The sequence below is a fragment of the Neomonachus schauinslandi genome, chromosome 1 (assembly GCF_002201575.2).
Source record: "Neomonachus schauinslandi chromosome 1, ASM220157v2, whole genome shotgun sequence".
NCBI classification, from domain to species: Eukaryota; Metazoa; Chordata; class Mammalia; order Carnivora; family Phocidae; genus Neomonachus; species Neomonachus schauinslandi.
In genome coordinates this window covers 207,103,631-207,125,256 of record NC_058403.1, presented here as the reverse complement: position 1 = coordinate 207,125,256, position 21,626 = coordinate 207,103,631, and the positions used below count along the sequence as shown (strand labels likewise).

At 50.2% G+C, this 21,626-nt stretch overlaps 1 protein-coding gene across 3 annotated transcripts; it reads right to left on the bottom strand.

Annotated features, from left to right (window-relative positions):
• Window positions 1-13,171: 13,171 nt before the first annotated feature.
• On the bottom strand, window positions 13,172-20,232 carry KEAP1 (kelch like ECH associated protein 1). 3 transcript variants are annotated; one of them, XM_021704944.1, is made up of 6 exons: window positions 20,220-20,232; window positions 17,505-18,190; window positions 15,249-15,934; window positions 13,985-14,190; window positions 13,535-13,711; window positions 13,172-13,379 (listed from the first exon to the last, which is right to left on the bottom strand). In XM_021704944.1, the coding sequence occupies exons 2-6, from the start codon at window positions 18,141-18,143 to the stop codon at window positions 13,213-13,215; spliced, it is 1,875 nt and encodes a 624-aa protein (XP_021560619.1). In that variant the 5' UTR covers window positions 18,144-18,190; window positions 20,220-20,232; the 3' UTR covers window positions 13,172-13,212. The 3 variants fall into 3 exon arrangements, with proteins under 3 accessions (XP_021560619.1, XP_021560620.1, XP_021560618.1); XM_021704945.2 differs by lacking the exon at window positions 20,220-20,232 and adding an exon at window positions 19,830-19,937; XM_021704943.1 differs by lacking the exon at window positions 20,220-20,232 and having other exon boundaries at window positions 17,505-18,462.
• Window positions 20,233-21,626: the final 1,394 nt, after the last annotated feature.

Below are 21,626 nucleotides of genomic sequence, written 5' to 3'. Positions count from 1 at the left end.
AACCTGAATATCTATATCTTTTTTTTTTTTTAAGATTTTAAGTAATCTCTACAACCCAACGTGGAACTTGAACTCACGGCCCTTTGATCAAGGGTAGCATGCTCTATTGACTGAGCCAGACAGATGCCCCCAAACCTGAATCATATCTTAAAGGCAGGGCTCTCTGTTGCTTTGAGCCTGTAGCCTTATGGTCGGTATCAGGCGAGCTAAACCATCCAAATTCACACAAGACTGGCTTGGGATTGAAGCTGTTTCGTTAACGTGTTCATTCGAGGTTGGGGAGGGAACGACTCAGATGTTTTAACCAATCCACATATTTGAATACTGTTAATTCCACTCAAGGGATCCCATTTTCTCCACCTTTATCAGGGTAATTAACAAACCCTTGATGTCACCAATGTTTCTGATATTCATTATGCTAACGAGCAAAACTTCCCACGTTGATAAAGATATGGATAACAAGTGTTTGTGATTCGAGCTTTTGGTTTAGAATACTGGCAGCCTCTGGGGTGTAATAAATTGAGATACACACACACTCAGTGCTTAAGTGGTTAAACGCAGTGGGATCAATAGATGTATATATTCACAACATGTGTGTTTTGAAATAAAATGAGGGCAGCTTCCTTGGATCTAAGGAAAGGTTGACCTGCCTACTCTGCTCTATTCATGTCCTTATCAGTAGTTTAGATCCCAGCTCCTGCTGTGTGACCTTGGGCGTGATCTCTCTGACCTTCAGTTGTCTCATCTGTAAAATGAGGATAACAAAAATCCCAGTCAGTCTAGGGCAGGACTGACCAGTGAAACCTTCTACAATGGGTAATGCTCTGTCTGTGCTTATCCAACATGGTAGCCACTAGCCCACATGTGGCTGTGAAGCACTTGAGATGTGGTGAGTGCCACTGAGGAGCTGGAGTTTTCCTTTTCCTTTCCATTAAGTAGCCACATGCAACCAATGGCTACCATCTGAGAATACAGTTCTGGAACTTGAGAGGGTGAATGTATAGGATTTAGCGTGTACAAAGGTTTGCCTGTTTCACTGTGGTTTTGAAGATTTACAGTATGTAGATATCCTGGCCCAGAAGAGTGGGGGCCAGCCTGGACCCAGAGAGGGGGGGTGGAAAAAAAAGCTGGAAAACTAGGTAGAAGTTTCCAGGGAATCTGAACTTTGTGCAAGAAGTAAAGAGGAGACACAGACGTTTTCCCAAGGGTGTTTCAAAGGGAGGCAGAGTCGGGGAAAGGGTGTCGGGCTGAGGGTCAGGAGGCGACAGCACCAACCCCAGGCTGCAGGGGAAGGCTGATAAGACTTCTTGCTCTGGACCTCAGTTTCCCCAAGTGTAGGCATGATGTCCCAGATGTCCCAGATGCCTCCTCTGTTGGGACACTGTGACAATCTGAGAATGTGGGTCAAAGGACAGAGGTGGGCATGTGACCATCAGCTGGCTCTTTAAAATCCTCGTGATGGGGAGTTCATCTTTCCTCAGGCAAAGGTGACCAAGGGCAACGGGGCACAGCAGCAGGGCCTTATAATCTGAATAGGACAGGGAGACCTGGGGAAGGGGTGGAGGTGGTTTACGTTGAAGCTGACATCAGCCACTTGCAAACAAGCAATGTGGTCTGGGACAAAAGGCTCTGGCTCTTCCAGCCTTTCACGGGCTGTGCCCTGTGCTAAACTCATTAGGTGGATTATCTTATTGGCTCTCCAGCAGTCCTTGAGATATATACCATTATAAGAAACTGAGGCCAGGTTCTAACCCTGTCGAGAAAAGGCAGAGACCTCATTTCACCTACTGTCTGTCCCACACTGATAGCTACTAGATAACTACCTGATACTTTCATTATTATTGCTCCCCCCTTTTTTAGCCCTACACCCAACATGGGGCTTGAACTCAAGACCCCGAGATCAAGTGTCACATGCTCCACCGACTGAGCCAGCCGGTATATTATATTACATATTATAATATATAGTATATTGTATAAATATTATATATAATATATAATATATATTTATGTTTTTATTTTATTTATTTATTTTTAAGATTTTATTTATTTATTTGACAGAGAGAGCAAGAGAGCACAAGCCAGGGGAGCAGCAGAGGGAGAGCGAGAAGCAGGCTTCCCGCGGAGCAGGGAGCCCGATGCAGGGCTCGATCCCAGGACCCTGGGACCATGACCTGAGCCGAAGGCAGACGCTTAACCATCTGAGCCACCCAGGCGCCCCTAAATATATATATATATATTTTAAAGATTTTACTTATTTGTCAGAGAGAGAGAGCGGCAGACAGGGAGAAGCAGGCACCCTGCTGAGCAAGAAGCCTGATGTGGGACTCGACCCCAGGACCCTGGAATGCTTAACCGACTGAGCCACCCAGGTGTCCCTATATATATATTTTTTTAATCAACTGGCAAATAATGAAGAGATGGACCATCCTTGGGTAGGCAAAGAACTTTCAAAGCTCGTTAGTGTTGGTGGAAGTTGGCACATACAGCTTTCCAAGAGTGGTCTGACTAGTTATCAAAAATAGAACTGCATGGGGTGCCTGCGTGGCTCAGTCGTTAAGCGTCTGCCTTCGGCTCAGGTCATGATCCCAGGGTCCTGGGATCGAGTTCCACGTCGGGCTCCCTGCTTGGCAGGAAGCCTGCTTCTCCCTCTCCCGCTCCCCCTGCTTGTGTTCCTGCTCTCGCTATGTCTCTGTCTGTCAAATAAATAAATAAAATCTTAAAAAAAAAAAAATAGAACTGCACGGGGGTGCCTAGGTGGCTCAGTCAGTTAAGTGTCTGCCTTTAACACTCCCTGCTCAGCGAGGAGCCTGCTTCTCCCTCTCCCTCTACCCTGCCCCTGCTTGTGCTCTCTCTCTCTCTCTCAAATAAATAAATAAAATCTTTTTAAAAATTAGGGGCGCCTGGGTGGCTCAGATGGTTAAGCATCTGCCTTCGGCTCAGGTCATGATCCCAGGGTCCTGGGATCAAGCCCCACATCCGGCTCCTGGCTCAGCGAGGAGCCTGCTTGTCCCTCTCCCTCTGCCTCTCTCCCTGCTCATGCTCTCTCTCTGTGTCTCAAATGAATAAATAAAATCTTTTTTAAAAAATTTAAAAAATATGTAACTGCATGCATTTTGACCCACCCATTGCAGTTTTTAAAATATTTATCCGAAAGAAACAGTTGGATAAAAACCTAAAGGTGAAGGCACAAAATGCCCATTCTAGTATTGGTCAGAATAGTGAAGACCTATGAAAAATGTCCAACATTAGGGACGCGTGGGTGGCACCGTAGGTTGAGCAGCTGCCTTCCGCTGGGGTCACGATCCCGGAGAGTCTGCTTCTCCCTCTCCCTCTGCGCCTCCCGCTGCTCGTGCTCTCGCGCTCTCTCTCTCTCAAATAATAAATTAAAAAATATTTTAAAAAATATTAACAATGTCTCCAGTGGTAGGATTAAGAGAGAGATGTATTTTCTGTTCTGTAGTCTTTGATATTTTCTGACCTTTAGCAGTGAGCAGGTATTAATTTTATAATCAAGGGCAAAGTTATTTTATAATCAGGGTAAAGAAATACGCGGTATTTGTTATCTGGGAGGCACAAAAGCATGGTAGATAAGCACACAGACTCTGGATTCAGCTTGCCTGGATTCTAGCTTCCACGTCTCCAGTTAATGACTGGGTTCGTGGGAGCAGGTTATTTACTTGTTCTGTGCCTCAGTTTCCCTCGCTGTAAAATGCAAATAATAACGGCCCAGGTTACTATGTGCCAGACGCTGTTTGTCTTATGTAAATTATTGCACTGAATTTTCACAGCAGCCTTATAAAGTAGGTTCTACTATAAATGGGTCACAGGCGGGGAGGAAGGCGGGACTGGGAACTCGAGCCCCCAAGCGCCTCCCAGAGAGGAGCTAGGGAATTACAGCAGGTTCAGAAATGCACGCACGCGCAGACCGAGTGGAAGGCGTGGCGAGAACGCGCGGGAGATTTCCCCCTGCACTACGATTGGCTGTCGTGGTTGTCATTAGCCGAGAAGGCCGCCAGTGAGGGGCGCGGCCGCTTCGTCCTGGGAACCCGAGGGCAGAGGGAGCTGAGGCTGTCCCGCTGCTGCAGGTGCGCGAACCTCAAGGCGGGTGAGGGGACCTGGCGTCACTCCCTGAGAGTGACCCCAGCGTCGTTCCCACTCGTTAAGGGGACCCCAGCGTCAGCCTCCTTTCCTGAGAGTTCCCTGGCGTCATTGCCCCCTTTTTTCCCCGAGACGTCAACCCTTTTTCCCAAGAGGGACCCCTGAGATGTTCCCTCTTCCTGAGGAGGACCACAGCGTCCTCTGTCCTTCTAGAGGTGAACCCTAGCCTTGTCCCGTCTTCCTGAGAGGGACGCCAGAGCCATTCATACTTCCTTGGGTGGACCCCGGCTTCATCAGCCTTTCCTAAGGGGACCCGGGTGTCAGTGTGTGTTGGGGGGGGACATCAGCTGACACAGGAACTCACAGTGTCACCTGAGAAATTGTTTAAGGAACTGGGGCTGTTTCTCCTAAAATGGGAGCCCAGCGAAAGATCTAAAGCTGCCTTAAAATATCTTTCAAGGGGCACCTGGGTGGCTCAGTCCTTAAGCATCTGCCTTCAGCTCAGGTCATGATCCCAGCGTCCTGGGATCGAGTCCCACATCGGGCTCTCTGCTCCGCGGGAAGCCTGCTTCTCCCTCTCCCACTCCCCCTGCTTGTGTTCCCTCTCTCGCTGTGTCTCTCTCTGTCAAATAAATAAATAAAATCTTAAAAATATATATATATATCTTTCAAGTGCTTCACACGGTCCCTGACATGGGCAGCAGGTCCTTACTGAGTGATTGGGTATGTGTACGACTGACCCCTGGAAGAGGGATTACTTTGGTCCATGAAGTCCCAAGAGATCTGATGGTAAGGGTTGGAGGGAGGTCGAAAGGGCTTCCCAGTGTTGAACTGAAATCCTAAAAGGCTGAGCACAGAGCTGGCAAAATCCGCAGCCTGGAAGACCTTGAAGGCCAGTTGCATTCAATCCCGCAAAGATGCATCGTCCGTCCACTGTGATCACGAATTGTCTCGTCCATATTCAAATATGTGTGAGGTTCCTGTTGTATGTGTCAAATGGTGAACAAGACAGAAGAATAGAAGAATAATTCTGAATACGAGGCCCACAAATACAGTGCTCATGACTTCTGCAAGTGACGCCACTTCTTCCTCATTGTTCATTAGGGAACGATCAGTCTGTCTCCCGCCTGGTTGACTACAAGTGCAGGAGGGCAGAAACTGTCTGCTCCTAGCTGTCACTACCCAGTGCCTGGGACGTAGTCCATGCCCCAACGCTTCACTTGGTGAATCCTTAGTGGAACTGAGAGATGACCAGGGAGGGTGAAGTATGATGAGTAGGGGGAAGACACACAGTAGAGAAGAAAGAGATGCACCTGCCGTAGCTGAGATTTAAACACCAACTCCTTGGCTGACGCAATTCATCTTTCCTGACCCTGAGGCTAAGAGCAAGTGAAGGCAAAGAGGCAGCTGAAGTCAGCAGCTCGGTTTAAAATTTCCCACCAAGAATGCAAGCTGGTGCAGCCACTCTGGAAAACAGTATGGAGGTTCCTCAAAAAGTTGAAAATAGAGCTACCATATGATCCAGCAATTGCACTACTGGGTATTTACCCCAAAGATACAAAAGTAGGGATCCAAAAGGGTACGTGCACCCCGATGTTTATAGCAGCAATGTCCACAATAACCAAACTGTGGAAAGAGCCAAGATGTCCATCAACAGATGAATGGCTAAAGAAGATGTGGTATATATATACAATGGAATATTATGCAGCCATCAAAAGGAATGAGATCTTGCCATTTGCAACGACGTGGATGGAACTGGAGGGTGTTATGCTGAGCGAACTAAGTCAATCAGAGAAAGACATGTATCATATGACCTCACTGATATGAGGAATTCTTAATCTCAGGAAACAAACTGAGGGTTGCTGGAGTGGGGGGTGGGGTGGGAGGGATGGGGTGACTGGGTGATAGACACTGGGGAGGGTATGTGCTCTGGTAAGCGCTGTGAATTGTGCAAGACTGTTGAATCTCAGATCTGTACCTCTGAAACAAACAATGCAATATATGTTAAGAAAAAAAAAGAAGATAGCAGGAGGGGAAGAATGAAGGGGGGGAAATCGGAGGGGGAGATGAACCATGAGAGACGATGGACTCTGAAAAACAAACTGAGGGTTCTAGAGGGGAGGGGGGTGGGAGGTTGGGTTAGCCTGGTGATGGGTATTGAGGAGGGCACGTTCTGCATGGAGCACTGGGTGTTATGCACAAACAATGAATCATGGAACACTACATCTAAAACTAATGATGTCATGTATGGGCATTAACATAAGAATAAAAAATAAAAAATAAAATAAAATAAAATAAAATAAAATTTCCCACCAAAGTGGTCTAGAGCAGCTGATTTGATCCGGGCAGACCCTGGGACATGTAGTCTGAAAAATGTTCCTGAGTGCCCTGTTTAACATGTGGCCTAAGAAAATCAAAGCTATGACCCTGAGGTGTGGATGTGGTGCTGGGGCTCATGGAAGGGAGAGCTCTTTAAATAGGGGGAAGCTTCCTGATGCATTTGCAATTGTTTCATTTACTACAAATATAATTTACCCAGAAGTTTTGAAGAATGCTAATTAAAAAAAAAAAAGGAACAAGCCAAGGTCAGGTAATTTTGCACCCTGGGCTCCTCCAACCTTGTTCCTTTTCTAGCTCTCCTTCTCTGGCAACAGTTCCTCTTTTTGCCTAGAAGCCCACAAGAGGGTGCTGCGTCCCTTTTAGACCACACCTCCTGTATCGGCCGGAGAGCTAGGCGGAGCTACAAAATCATCACAAAATAAGGCAGATGGGTTGGTGGAAGCTCTGATTTTTCACAGGGTACAAGAGCCAGTGAGGAATTTTAAGTAGCACAGGTAAAGTGGTCTGAGGTCACTAAATGTTCTACCATTATCTTGCTAACCTTAACAACCTTGATAATCCCGATTAATGTTAGCACATCAGGTTTCCAGTACTTAAACCTCATTCCTACCAGTAATACTACATTTATTGTATCTTACTGCGGGCCAGCTGCTAGGGTAGTTATTATCCCCATTTTACAGATGAGGAAAGCCAGGCACAGAGAGGCTTTGCACCAAGTTTGAGTGCCAGATATGGGTCTCAAGCCTAGTCTGTTGATTCCATTGTATTCTTCCCCTCCCCCCGCCTCTTAAGTTCTATCTTCCACAAAATTTAGTTCCACTAACATTTATATTTTAAAACCAGAATGCACACTCAAGGGAGAAGATATTCATTGAATTGACAGCATGTTGTATTGCACAAAGCAAGGGACTCTAGCGTCCAGAACTACAGTGCCCTTCACAGAGCTAAAGGTTACCTTAGACACTGTCCACTTGATTGAGAGTGGGAAGTTATTTGCTTACCATCACTATGAATCCAACCTCTTTTACCTCATCTTTGATAATCTTTCTATACTGAAACTTCCCCTCGGCTTATAAACATGCTCTGTTTTCTGAATCTCAAAAACAAAACCCCAAGCCCTCCCTGAATTCTTTGTTCCTCTCTAGCTTTCAGCCAGTCTTTTTCTGCCTCTTCTCATCCAAATGCCTCAGAAGAGATATTCTCTTCCTCAGTTTCCTTCACTGATTCAGTGTTGTCTTCTCAGCAACAGTACCTGTTCCAAGGAAGCACTCCATAAATATTTAGTGAAGGGATCTGTTGCTTTACCCTCACAAGTCTCCTGAAATGGTTCTCAGTAAGATTACTTTCCAGTCACCAAATCCAGTGGGCATTTGAAGGGGTCTTTCTTTCTGAAGCTCTTTGCACTTCATAGCATTGTTCCTTAAAATTTTTGTGCTCGGCTTTTTCCTCCACTTAGCCTCTGTGACACTATACTTTTCTTAGTTTTCCTCATGCTTTTCTGCTGCTGTTGTTTGTTGGGGCTTCTCTTCCATTTATTCCTTAAGTGTTTCTCAGAATGTGCTTTTAACCCACTGTTCTTGTTCTATACCAGTATGTCTTGCCGTGTGGTCCCCGGACAAGCAGCATCAGCGTCAACTGGGAATGTTAGAAATGCAATTTCTTGAGACCCACCTATTGAATGAGAGACTTCTGGAAAATTCAACACCCATTTATGATTTAAACAACAACAACATGTAGCAAACTAGGTATAGAGGGGAGCTTCCTGAACTTGAAAAAAGTTCCAGCAAAACTTAAGGTGTAAGTTACAGAAAATCGTTTGGCAAACATCAGATTTAATGGTGGCACATTAGAAGCACTCACCTTATTATTAGGAATAAGACAACTATTCCCCACCAGTCCCACAACTAACTAACATTTCCAAGGTCTTAGCTAATGCTGTAAGGCAAGAAATGAGTGGCGTAACTATTGGAAAAGATGACATCCCACTATTCTTACTTGCAGACAATTTAACTATCTGCTTAAAAAAAAAAAACAAACTAGAAAACTAGAAAGAGGCTGGTGGAAGATCAAGATATCTAAATCAACAAATTTCCCATATACCAGAAATACCAATTTTATTTTATTTTTTCAGAAACAACAATTGTAAAGGATCAAGGAGTAAAGATCTCATTGACAACAGCAACCAGGCCCATAAAACTCCCATGAATTAAACCCTTCGCAAGCCCTTTGTGGAGAAATTATAAAGCCTTCCTGAGGACAGCAAAGAAGACTTCACTAAACAGATACACTAAGTTCATGAGCGGAGAGGCCTAATGTAAAAATATGATTCCACCCCAACTCGATAATTTTAATGCAACCCAATTAAAATATTTATTTTTCATGGAATTTCATCCATGGAGCAAAGAATAAATATGCAGTAACAGAATAGCTCAGGGTTGTTGTTGTTGTTGTTGTTGTTTTTAATAGAAAGAAAAAGGGAGAAGGGACTTATTCTGATATTAAGACATGTTAAAACTTTATGAGAAATTTGCATATGATTGGGATAGCATTTAAGAACTATGGGTAAAGAATTAATTAGTCAAGAAATGGTTTGAAAAATAAATGGTTGAGCAATAGCTATCCACACAAAATTAAATTCCCATTTGATACCATACATACCAGCAACTTCCTGTTGGATTTAAAAATAGTACAAAAACAAAACAATAATATCCGAAGGAAAAACAGTACAAAAATTTCTTGATGTCTCTGTTAGTCAGGATTCTTGGTTTTAACAGAACCAACAAAACCCGAGTCTGGTGAACTTAGGCAGAAACAAATGTACGGGCAGGAGACGACAACTTAACAAATGGGTAGGAAGCCACGGAAAATGGCAAGAACCAAAAGTCCTTCTTAAATATGACACAGAAGAGAAAAACATCAAGGGAGAGTGATAAATTTGACTGTGTGAAATTTAAAAAGAACTTCTAGAAGCAGAAAGAACATGGTTTGTTACAACCACTTTGGAGGGCAATCTGGCAGCATCTAAGGAAAGCTGTGCTTACCCTAAGATCTAGTAAGTTCCACCTCTTAGTATCCCCCTGGAGAAATATACATATTTGTGCCCGAGGAGACATGGTTAAGAGTAGGCATTTCAGACTTATCTGTAATTTTGAGAAATGAAAAGACCTAAATGTCTGTCGGTACTAGAAGAGATAAAACAGAACATAGGGGGGCGCCTGGGTGGCTCAGATGGTTAAGCGTCTGCCTTCGGCTCAAGGTCATGATCCCGGGGTCCTGGGATCGAGCCCCACATCGGGTTCCTGGCTCAGCAGGGAGCCAGCTTCTCCCTCTCCCTCTGCCTCTCTCCCTGCTCATGCTTTCTCTCTCTCTCTCTCTCTGTATCTCTGTCTCAAATGAATAAACAAAATATTAAAAAACAACAACAACAGAACATAGGTATCTGGCAAAAGGAATGTGATGTCACAGACAAAAAGATCTAGAAGTTTGAGGCGGGGAAAGCAAGTTGCAGAATAATACAGGCAACATGATGCCATTTTTGTGAGGAAACACATAGAACATTACTGCAGTTTGTTTTCAATTGAGAGGGGACTGGAATGGAAAGATAGTAAGATTTCAGCTTTATCTATAATGGTCTCTTTTTTTTAAGGTAATACTTAGGTATTTAAGAATTAAATTGAAATGGGCATGGCCTACAGGGCCTCTTCTGACACCATGTTCCTCCTCCCTCTCAGAGTTCATCTAGGTTGCTTCCTGGTGCCACAGGACCTTTGCATGTGATGCTTCTTCTGTCCCGAAGCTTGCCCTTCCTTTCCTCACTAAGTTTACACTATCAGTTCCTTTGGATTTCTGTGAGAAAACCACCTCCTCAACAATGCTTTCTCAGGGCCTCTGACCTAGGTCAAGCTCCTGGCCTTCAGAGGGCTTACCTTTGAACCTAATTACATAGGCATTTTTGTGATCATTAATTCTAGCTCTCTGAGAGAGACGGTGTCATGCCTGTTTCTCACTGTGTCTGAACACCTCACTTCCGGTCTGGTAGAACGGCCATTCGAGAACTACCTGTTGGAAGCATTAAAGCCTGAAGGCGAGCAAAATGACTGTGCACTCTCCTAAAACAATTGTATCCTGAGGCCTCAAATCCGACACACCCCAAAACATTGCCACTTCCCTTCTATACCTGCAGCCTCCTCAAAGCTTCTCTACCCCGGGCTGGGATTAAGGTTGAAGCCACACAGGAGCATTCCTAATTCTCCGCCCTTCTTATCTCATCAGTCCCCTCAGCTGTAGATTCAACTGCTCTCTACTCCCACAGCCTAATCCAAACTGCCAGCCTCTCACCTGGCTAACGCAATAGCTGCCTCGCTTTCCCCAGTGCACTCCGCTCTGCAGCCAAGCCATGTCCACGTGGCTTCGAGAGCCATCAACTTCCAAATGGGAACTTAACCACCACCCTCAGCTGCCTGTCACTCAGCACGGTTGTAATATTGCTTCAGCATCTGGCTTACCTGTAGAGTTGACCCGGTTTACCCGGGGGGCTGAGGGGCTTGGGGATGCCAGCCTTCCAGTGTTCAATCTGGGACTGTCCTGGGCAAACCAGGACGAGTTGGTCACACTACTCCTCTGCTAGGCTGTAATTCCATGAGGGCCGGGATCATTTGGGGCCTGTTCACTACCCTAGCCCCGATACCTAGCACAGTGAGGTCTTTCTATAAACAGCTGTCTTTGCAGAGTTAGAAAGTGAATGTAAATACTCACCTTTGTTGGTCCAGCAGCTTACACAGGGCCTAAGGCCCAGCCGGTGTCCAAGTACCATTTTTGCAGGTAAGAAACTGTTCACCTTGCTTTACTAAATCAGCTGAAACCTGACCTCAAGACCAGGGTTCCAGCCCTTGTAGAAGGAAACCCCACTCTGGGATAGGCTGTGTGGCTTATGGCAACGGATTTACATGCAAATTCCTCTTGACTCTAGATTAGGTCGCTGTTTCTGGAACTTTCACTGATATACACACTGACCCCACGGGACCTCTTTATGTCCCTTCTCACACACGGTGTTAGAACGAGTTGTAGCTGCTTTGGTGTCCACTTGAGTCGAATCTAAACCCTACCATTTAGTGGCCACATGACCTTAGGTAAGTCACTTCTCTGAACCTCTAATCTGTAAAGAATTCCGGCTGGCCCTTCCTGGCTCACAGCACTCTTGAGGATCAAATAATGTGCAAAAACACTGCAAATGCTAAAAGGCTATCCAGATACTATGTTTACAGTTCCTAGTCCTCCCCCATCCATTCAATGCAGCCAATGCAGACTTCTTTTCTTGTTCCAATAAAACCTTAGGAAGAGGACCAAGGAAGCGGTGCAACTAAGAAAACCTTCAGGTGAATTGAGTGAATGAAGCTACAGAACTGAGAGGTAAGGGAAGGAATCAAATGTTTCCTCACTAAGCTCCCTGGGAGAACCTAGGACATTCCTGATAGTTGAGACCTCTTCGCTCCACTCTGAGAGCGGAAATAGAAATAGAAATAGTTAATTGGCGGGGCACCTGGGTGGCTGTCATTAAGCGTCTGCCTTCGGCTCAGGTCATGATCCCAGGGTCCTGGGATCGAGCCCCACATCGGGCTCCCTGCTCAGCGAGAAGCCTGCTTCTCCCTCTCCCACTCCCCCTGCTTGTGTTCCCTCTCTCGCTGTCTCTCTCTCTGTCACATAAATAAATAAAGTCTTAAAAAAAAAACACAAATAGTTAATTGGCTTAAGAAGAGATCCAGGCCGTATGTTGCCTTCACACGAATTGTTCAGAAGAGACCAGGTTATATTGAGCCCTTTGCCTAAGAAAATTCCCAAGAACCCCTTTTGTCCTAAATAAAAGGCTCAGTCTGTGTTATTGAAGCGCATACAAATGACTGGATAGATTTTCACCGATTTGGAAGGCATGTTGGGGATGGTTTGCCTTAAAATAGAACTCCAGGGAGCCCTAAAAGAGAGGTGTCAAGGAGTTAGGTCATTGTCTTCAAAGCAGCCCAGTGTGACAAAGTGAGCCCTGTTGTGGCTTGCCTCCGGGGAGAAAGATGCCCTACATGTCAAGATGCGATGGGCAGAGATAACGACCTGGTTTCAAATTCAAACTCAAAATCAAAGACTTGAGTATGTTTTGGAAGAGTCCTTTCTGTCCCCGGGTTCGAGACCTCCAGCTGAGAGCCCGGGAGTGAAGACGCTAGTTAGTTTGTTCTTTATTTTCATTGGAACGTTATATGGTTACTTATCAACAAAATGACTGTCCAGGGCAGAGATATCCAGGGGTTTCTGTGTACACGCCCATCCCTGGGGTCCGCACCTCCACAGGAACCTCACCCGTGAGGCCTCAGCTGGCTCCTTCCCAGGCCTCCAGGAACCAACCACAAAGACACAAGAAACAAAAACCCGGCCTGACCTAAGCACCTGCTTTCACCGCAAAGGGAGGTGGCGGCGGCTGGTGTGGGACCCAGGCCTATTCTCAGGGTAGTGGGTGCAGGGGCCTCTCTTCCTGGGAGCCTACCCTTCATGCACCCCCCCTCCCAGGGAGGCTCTCTTGGACACTCCTGGGACGACTCTGACAGGCTCATGGGTTCCCGCTCTGGCCTTCTTTTCTTTCTAGTTGTCATTTGAACACTGAGGCATCTCGGCCTCCCATCTTGGAGGATAAGCATTTGCTCTGTCGCCTTTTCTTTTTGTCCCTGTTTTTGTACAAAAACAACCATACTCTCGATCAGACCATTTTTTTGCCCAAGAGACTCAAGCGGCTCAACAGGTACAGTTCTGCTGGTCGATCTGCTTCCGGCAGGGCTCCATGGTGACAGCAACACCCACCCCGCTCCGGCCCGATGTCATGTGGGTCACCTCACTCCAGGTGTCTGTGTCTGGGTCGTAACACTCCACACTGTCCAGGAACGTGTGGCCATCATAGCCTCCTGCCGGGAGAGCAGAGGAGACAGTCACCCCCTCTGAGGGGAAAGAAAGAGGGAGAAGGAACCCCAAGGAGCCTTCCTCCTGGGATTTGAGCCCGCCCCCCAAAGATGGGGTTAATCTGTCTTCTCCACCCAGGCCCCTGCCCCCAGGGCCTCACCGAGAACGTAGATCCTTCCCTGGTGCACAGTAATCCCCAGGGCACTTCGCCGATGCTTCATGGGAGCTACAAAACTCCACGTTTCTGTCTCTACGTCGTAGCGCTCCACGCTGTTGAGCTGGTCCTGACCATCGTAGCCTCCCGCAGCATAGATACAGTTGTGTAAGACACAGACTCCTAAAGCATACCGTGCACAGAGTGACTCCAGGGCCTGGCTCTGGGGGCCCCAGGCCCCAGGCCCCACCTCCCCTCTGCCCTCGCCCCTCTCCCGGGGCGCCCTTCAGAAACAAAGCCGGAAGACAAGAGCTCCCACCATCAGGATCTAGCTCTCCTGTGCGTGCCCCAGGGTTTAAGACTGGAACGGGAAGCCTCCCCCAGGTCTTGCCAAGTTTCAAGCCCAGGAGTGGGAGAGGGTTCCTCCACGCTCCCCTCCCGGCAGTCCCCACCCACCTGCCCCACTCCGGATGGTGTTCATGGGTGTGATCATCCGCCACTCATTTCTCTCTGGGTAGTAACACTCGGCTGAGTTGAGGCGGTTTGTTCCATCAAAGCCCCCGACGGCATAGAGCAGACGGTTGAGGACCGCCACTCCCACCCCGATCCTTCGAGTCAGCATTGGGGCCACCAAGTGCCACTCGTCCCGCTCTGGCTCATACCTGCAAGGGCATAAGAACGATGACAACAGCGATCACAGCTGACCTGTGTGGAACACTATGACCCGACATGCTACTAGTTCCTTCTGCACTTGAACTCTTTACTCCTCATAGCTTTTGTCTGAGGAAACAGGTTCACAGCCATCATCTGCTCAAGGTCACCTGCACGTCTGCTGGACGCTGGTGGTAGCATGACCATACACCACCTGCCAGGCCCTGTACTGGGTGTTGTTAGCTCCCCAAAACCCCACTTAGCCGGTCGGGCAGGTGGTTCTCATCATCTCCCACTTCCCCATCATCTTCAGACGACAAGACAGAAGCACAGAGGGAGAAGATGGCATGTCCCGGGTCACCAAGGAGGTGGGGCTAGGGGTATGACCCAGCCTTCTAGGACACCAGAATCCTAATTCTAACAACTAGGCTACCACCCACGATGGTTTTTTTCAAAGTGTGGTGTCTGTTTAAAATTCCCATTCCCCAGCCTCGCTCCAAACCCACCAATGCCGGATCTCCAGCAGCGGGCCAGGGAGTTTGTTTTAACAAGTTCTCCAGCTGAGAACTGTATCACGGATCACGCTTCTGGAAGAGGAGAAAGCAGAGGACTGGCTGTGCAAAAGTTGGCAGTCAAAACTGCTCAGCCTCTAAACACAGGGTCACTATGCGGTTGTGTAGGTTGTGCACTGCACAAGGGGGCACCTTCCACGTAGAAGACCTCAAACATCTGTTTATTATGGCAGTTTGGGGGCAGATGGCAGTGAGGTGTCATGTTGTAATAAAATTAGCGTTTTACAACAACTTCAAACTGATAGAACTCTTTCCAAATCTGCAGTTGTTATGGGTTTGTGACAGCCCTGTGAGCAATTCCCAGGCCCAGACACATCATCCAGTGTCCCTAACCATAAATCTCCCATGGATTTAGCTTCACCTGAGGCTTCCACTCCCTGAAGGCAGAGCACAGAGACAGGCACTCAACAACAGGGGGAATCCCCAAATCCCAATGGGTTCGGCCCTTGTTAGCAATGGGAACCTCAGAGCCCACCCCTCCGGGCCCTGCCCCTCACCTCTCCACACTGTTGTGGTGGATGCAGCCATGGGAGCCACCAACGGCATAGATGTGCCCATCGATGACCCCAACCCCGATCCGATTGCGTGGTACGCTCATGGGGGCACAGGGCGACCACTGGTTGGTCATGGGGTTATAGCAGTCCAGCGCATTGGAGTCGGTGTTGCCGTCGGGCGAGTTGTTCCGGCCACCCACAGCATACAGCAGCCCGCCCACGACGCAGCCAGCCAGGCCACTGCGAGGGACCTGCAGGTCTGCCAGTCGGAGCCAGGTGCCATCACTGGGGTTGTAGGCCTCCAGGTAGCTGAGTGACTGGCGGAAGTAGCCACCAGCAGTGTAGATGAGCCGGCCGACTTTGGGCGCCCGACAGGGCATCACCTGCGTGGGCTTATGCAAGGTAAGCTCCTGGAAGATCTTGACCAGGTAGTCCTTGCAGCGGGAGTCCGACTGCAAGATCTCGCACTTCTGCAGCTGCATCTGCAGGAAGTGGGGTGTGAGGGAGTGGCAGCGCACAGCCCGGAGCAGCGCCTGCACGTAGAAACGCCGCTGCTCACAGTCATACTTGACCCAGTTGATACAGGCGTGGAAGACCTCGGACTCGCAGCGCACGTTCAGATCGTCTCGGCTGATGAGCGTCACCAGCTGGCAATGGGACAGGTTGAAGAATTCCTCCTGCTTGGCCACCTGCGGAGGGCATTACTGTGACAGGCTGACTCCCCTCAACGGCGGTATGATCGCAGACAAGTCACTCAACCTGCCTCTGACCATCTCCGTTTCCTATTTTGTAAAACGGGGATTCAAAGAGCATGAACTTCGTAGGTTGTGAAGGTTAAATGAGTTAATACCACACGCCAGGCACATAGTACGTAAGTACTCAGGCAAATGGGCAAAGACACAATGTACTATGTACCTTTTTGTATCATTTTGTGCTTGAACTACAAGATTGTTACCTTTTTTTTTAAACAAAATTACTTTTTCAAAAGGGTAGATGGACTAAAAAAGGAAAAAGTAATAGCCATAGAATATTCTAGAAAAGTGTAGGCTCTAAAGAAAGAAGGCTGAGCTGCAACTTGGCCCACTACTTTCTAACTAGGTGATCTTGGGCAAATATCGGAAATGCTCCGTGCCTTGGTTTTCATCCTCTGTGAAAGAGGGATTATATTAGTAGCTACCTCATAGCTGGGCTACTCCTAGGGTATCCAGGGCCCCAGGCAAGTATTTCTTGTCAGGCACCAGTCCATATAAATCATTTCAGTCACCCGACATCAACAGGTCACCAACACTCTGGTACCCCAAGCCCACGCAATCCCTTTAAAGAAACACTGTGCAGGCCTGTGGAAAAGCCCTGCTCACAGACCACCTTCCTGGAAGCCATAGGCCCTCGGACTAATGCCAGCGCTCCTCATCTGGTCAACCCCACATGTGCGGTAGAGGGAAAGAGAACATCTACCCCTTAAGGAGAGAAATGGAAACCAGGGCGGTATCTACCTCAGCTGATCCCGGCCACTGGAGGAAGACTTTGAAAAGTTCCAGGAAGGCCCTCTAAAGCACGGGACTCCCTAAGGCGTGGGGCCTGGGGTACAGCCCTGTTGGGCCACACCTTAGGGTGGTACTTCCTCATAGGATAGTTGGGAAAATCCAATGATTTAAAGAATGGAAATCACTTAGAATAGGGGTTGGCCCACAGCAAGTGCTCAACAAACACTTATCATCATCATCCCAAGGGCACAACGTCTAGTGGCTGCCACCCAAGAATTTGGGCTCATCATTGTGATTTTACAAGGAATCTGTTATCTTCTGCTCACAACTTCCTCCACTTAAAAACGAAAATGAAACCAAGAACAGTGTAAGAACAACACTGTGTTGACCAGAGAAAACACGTCTAAGGGTCACATTTGAGGGAGGCAGCATGTCATGGGTGTTTAATAAATATTTGCAGACTGTCTGAAATATCGGGCCCTCCTTTAGCGCACCCCAGGGTTGAGCTGCTGTCCATGTTCCCTGCACCCTTCCCTACCCTTGGCCCCAGAGAAGCCGGGGAGCCCGAGACAGACCCAGGAAGCTCTCACTTTCCTCAGCTGTTTCCCAGAGTCACCCCAGATGTGTAGACTAGGACCTCAGAACCCCATTTTTCTCCAGCTCCCTGATCTGACCCTTCACATCTCAGGGGAAGACAGGGATGTCCGACCATCTGTCCCTGGTCCTTCTGATCCCGCCCCCAAGCCCTGGCTCCATGTCTCCTCCCGTCACTCACCTCTCCGAAGTGCATATAGATGTATTCGCGGGCGCGCTGATGCAGCTCGGCGCAGCCGATCTGTTCAGCGAAGTTGGCAATGCCAATGGCGTTGCTGGGGTCCAGCTGCTGCACGAGGAAGTCGCTGCAGGCGCGGACGACGCTGTCGATCTGGTACATGACGGCGCCATTCATCACGTGGAGCACACACTTCTCCCCCATGGAGATGGAGGCCGTGTAGGCAAACTCAATGAGGCGCTCCATGACCTTGGGGTGGATGCCCTCAATGGACACCACCTCCATGCCCTGCTCCCGCAGCCCATTGGTGAACATGGCCTTGAAGACGGGGCTAGATGAGGCCAGCACCACCTTGTGAGCCATGAACTGGGCGGCTGGCGCGTCCTCATATTTGACCTGCAGTGTGACATCACAGAGCTGCTGGCTGAGCCGCAGCTCGTTCATGATGCCAAAGGCCTGCTTGGTGTGGTCCTCCAGCGTGTAGCTGAAGGTGCGGTTGCCGTGCTGGGAGGGCGTCACCTCGGCTTTGCACTCGGTGGAGGCGTACATCACCGTGTCCCCTGCCCCCTCAGGGCGCTGTGACCTCAGGGGAAGGAATCGCGTGCGGGCCCCAGCCCCGCTAAGCCTGGGTTCCGGCTGCATGGGGTTCCAGGTGACAAGGGACAACACCACCACTGGCACTCAGAGGCCTGGAGGAGGGAGAGCACAGGGCTGGGGGCAGGGCCTGGGGGCAGGCCTCCTCTTTTTTAAGATAAAGTGACTCCTAGACCAGTTTTCCTTCCCAAGCCCAGATGAAGCAATGTCCATTTGTGCTCACTAACTGCCACATGCCTCAGAGCCCAAGAGTCCATCTTAAAACACAGGTCGGGTGATGTCCCTCCCTTGCTCAGAATCCCCCTATGGCACAAAGAGTAAAACCAAACTCTGCAATGTCCTACTAAGCCGTACACAGTCAGCCTCTGTCCACCTCTTTCCTTTGCTCACTCTGCTCCAGCTAGCTGGTGGCCCTTCCCTTCCTAGATAGAGCATGTCTAGCTCATTCTTTCATTTACCTCACCAACATTTATTGAGTATCTACTGTGTGCCAGGCACTGTTCCAGGCACTGGAGACACAGCAGTGGAGAAAGGCAGACATAAACTGTGCCCCCCTGGAGATGACACTTGGGGAGAGATGGGCCATAAGTAAAATAAGCAAGACTTGAGTAGAAATTGCAGTAGTGAAGAAAGGGATAACAGCGTTGGGATAGTGTGACTTGGGGCAGTTAGTTTAAATCGGGTAGTCCAGGGCTCTGTTAGAGCTGACACAAGAAGGATGTACATGTGAAAGGGGTTTTCCAGGCAGAGGGAATGGCAAGTGCAAAGGCTCAGAGGCAGAACGAGAGAGACAATCTGGAGAATCAGGGAGGAGTATAATGAGAAATACTACTCAAGGGCAGGTTTCCATGAAACCTGTAGGGTCCGGAGGGCCAGGGCATGAGCTGTGTTTTGAAAGATCCGGCTGGGAGAAGAGGGGGATCTGCAAGAGGCTCCTCAGGTTGGCCATTTATCTTTCCCGGACTCAGAGCAGAGTCATCTCCTCCCTGTTTTATTTCCGCCACAGCACTTGTCAGAAACCGAAATGAGCTCCGTGGCTTGCGTGTTGAAGGATGGCCCATGCCTCTGGTCCTCAGCCCCAGGGCTTACGAAGGCAGGGAGCCCCGTGTAGGTCAGGGCTGTGCCCACCCTCGCATGTGCTCCCCCACGTCCTGCCTGGGGCCTAGCTCAGGGGTCAGTAAGCGAGTGGCTGGCTGGCTGCCCACTCCCCTGTGCCTGCCAGAGCACCCTCCTCCACCGGGCCCAGGGCGCCGCTTGGCCGCCTCTCCCCGGCTGAGGCCCCTGTCCTGCTTCTTGGTCTTTGGCCAGTCGGCCAACGGTGCCCCTTGGACACTGGGCACTTCCCCCCTCCCACCCACGAAGCGATAAGCGGGGGACTGCGCATGTCCTGCCTGAGCCGCCACCAAGGCCCGGAGAAGGGAGGAAGTGACCCCTGCCGCGCGGCCTTTCCACTGCCAACCCCAAGGCGCCGACCGAGCTCCCCAGCGCGCCGGGCTCCCGGGCCCTCGGTCCGAGGGGCACTCCCTGGGCCTCTCGCCCGGCTTGCGTAGCTCCCGGGCCACCCCTCGAGTCGCGCCGTCCAACAAAAGCCCAGGACTCGAGCCGCGCCCTCCTGGCCCTCCGCGAGGCCGCGGGACCCCCAGGGCGACCGGACCCGCGGCGCCCCGTTCCCCGACCCCCGGGGCACTCCCGGCCCGCCGTTCGCACGGCCCCAGCGCAGGGCGCCTCACTCACCCCGCCATGGCCGCGCTCGAGCTCCGCCTCCGTCGCCCAGGCCCCGGCGCCTCCATCGCTGCGCGCCGGGGGGGGAGGCGCGGAGCGCGCGCAGGTCACCATGACTAAGCAGAGCCGGGCGCCGGCCGTGTCAGAATAAAAGTCCCCGCGGCCCCGGGCCTCCGGCGGCGGGGAGGGCAGAGGGGCCGCTCCCCCCGCCCCCGCCGCCAGTTACCGAGCTGCGCAGCCCCGGCGCGGCGACCACTCCGCCCGTCAGCGCGGCGCGGCGCACCCAGTCGCGTGGTCCGAGCCGCGGGGAATCGCGGGGAATCAGAGCCTCGGGTTCGAGGCTCGGCGCGCCCCTGCCTGCACTGGAGATCGGTGGACAGCCCTACCGGCCGGCGCGCTCACCTCGGCCCCCGCGTAGCCTCGTAGCTCTTGCCGCGGGGTGGGGGTGCCCGGGGCACCGAGGCGGCTCCCGGCACAGTGGTGCCACCCGCGCGCAGAGCTTCCGGGAAACCCGAGGGTCCGCGGCCCGGCCGGGGGCGGCTCCCGCTTAACCTTCGTTATGGGGCGCCCGCGGGCGCGTCCGCAGTCGGGGGACCTTGGCTCTGGGGGCGGCAAGGCCTGCGGGGTCTTGGACGTCGGGTGGGGGGCGGCCTCGGGTCCGCCGGGAAGGAGGCGGGGAGAGGGCGGAGAGGCGCGGTAGGGAAGGAGCCGGGATTCCCCGCCCTTCCCGCAGGTGCCCGGTGCCCCTGGGCAAGGAGCGGGCGAGGGCGAGGGCGCAAGGCCGGGGGGTGGGGGTGAAGGGGGCGGCCCGGTCTGTCCCCACTTCGCACTGTCTCTTCCATCCGCCCAATTTCGTCATCTCGGCGCGTGCCTCCTCTCCCCCACACGCTCTTCTCCTTTTTTATTTTATTTTATTTATTTGTCAGAGAGAGAGAGCGCGCGCACAAGCAGGGGGAGCGGCAGGCAGAGGGAGAAGCAGGCTCTCCGCTGAGCAGGGAGCCCGATGTGGGACTCGATCCCAGGACTCTGGGATCATAACCTGAGTGGAAGGCAGGCGCTTAACTGTCTGAGCCACCCAGGCGTCCCTCGCTCTTCTCCCTTTAACCCCACACAGCTTAGGCCTCATGGTCCAGTGGTCGCAGGATTCTGCTTGAATTATTTACCTATTTGGCTTTTCCTTGTCTTTATTTTTTAGTTACCTCCAATCTAGAGGCGCGTGAAGCTGGCCCACAGGGGTCTGAAGCCTGGCTCTGCCACTTTCTAGCTCTTCAGGGATAGGTCCATAACTCAACCTGTTTACACTTCAATTTCCTCCCTGGAAAATGGTAATAATACTAGCACCTACCTGCTAGGTCATCCGGAGGACGAAATGCAGATGCTAGTGCCCAACAGATAGGAACAATTGTTATTTTTCATGGCAAGGGATACTGATTTGCCATTTATGCTGATTATGATATGAAGTTCATTTTTATTTTTTTTAAATATTTTATTTATTCATTTGAGACACAGAGATACAGAAAGAGAGCATGAGCAGGGAGAGAAGCAGGCTCCCCGCTGAGCCAGGAGCCCAAAGCGGGGCTTGATCCCAGGACCCTGGAATCATGACCCGAGCCGAAGGCAGACGCTCAACCATCTGAGCCACCCAGGCGCCCCTGAAGTTCATTTTTAAATGTACTTATTTTTAAAAGAGCCCATCTAAGCCAAACTATGGGAGCAGCCTAAGTGTCCATCCATAGATGAATGGATCAAGAAGATGTGGTATATATTTATATTATTCAGCCATAAAAAAGAATGAAATCTTGCCATGTA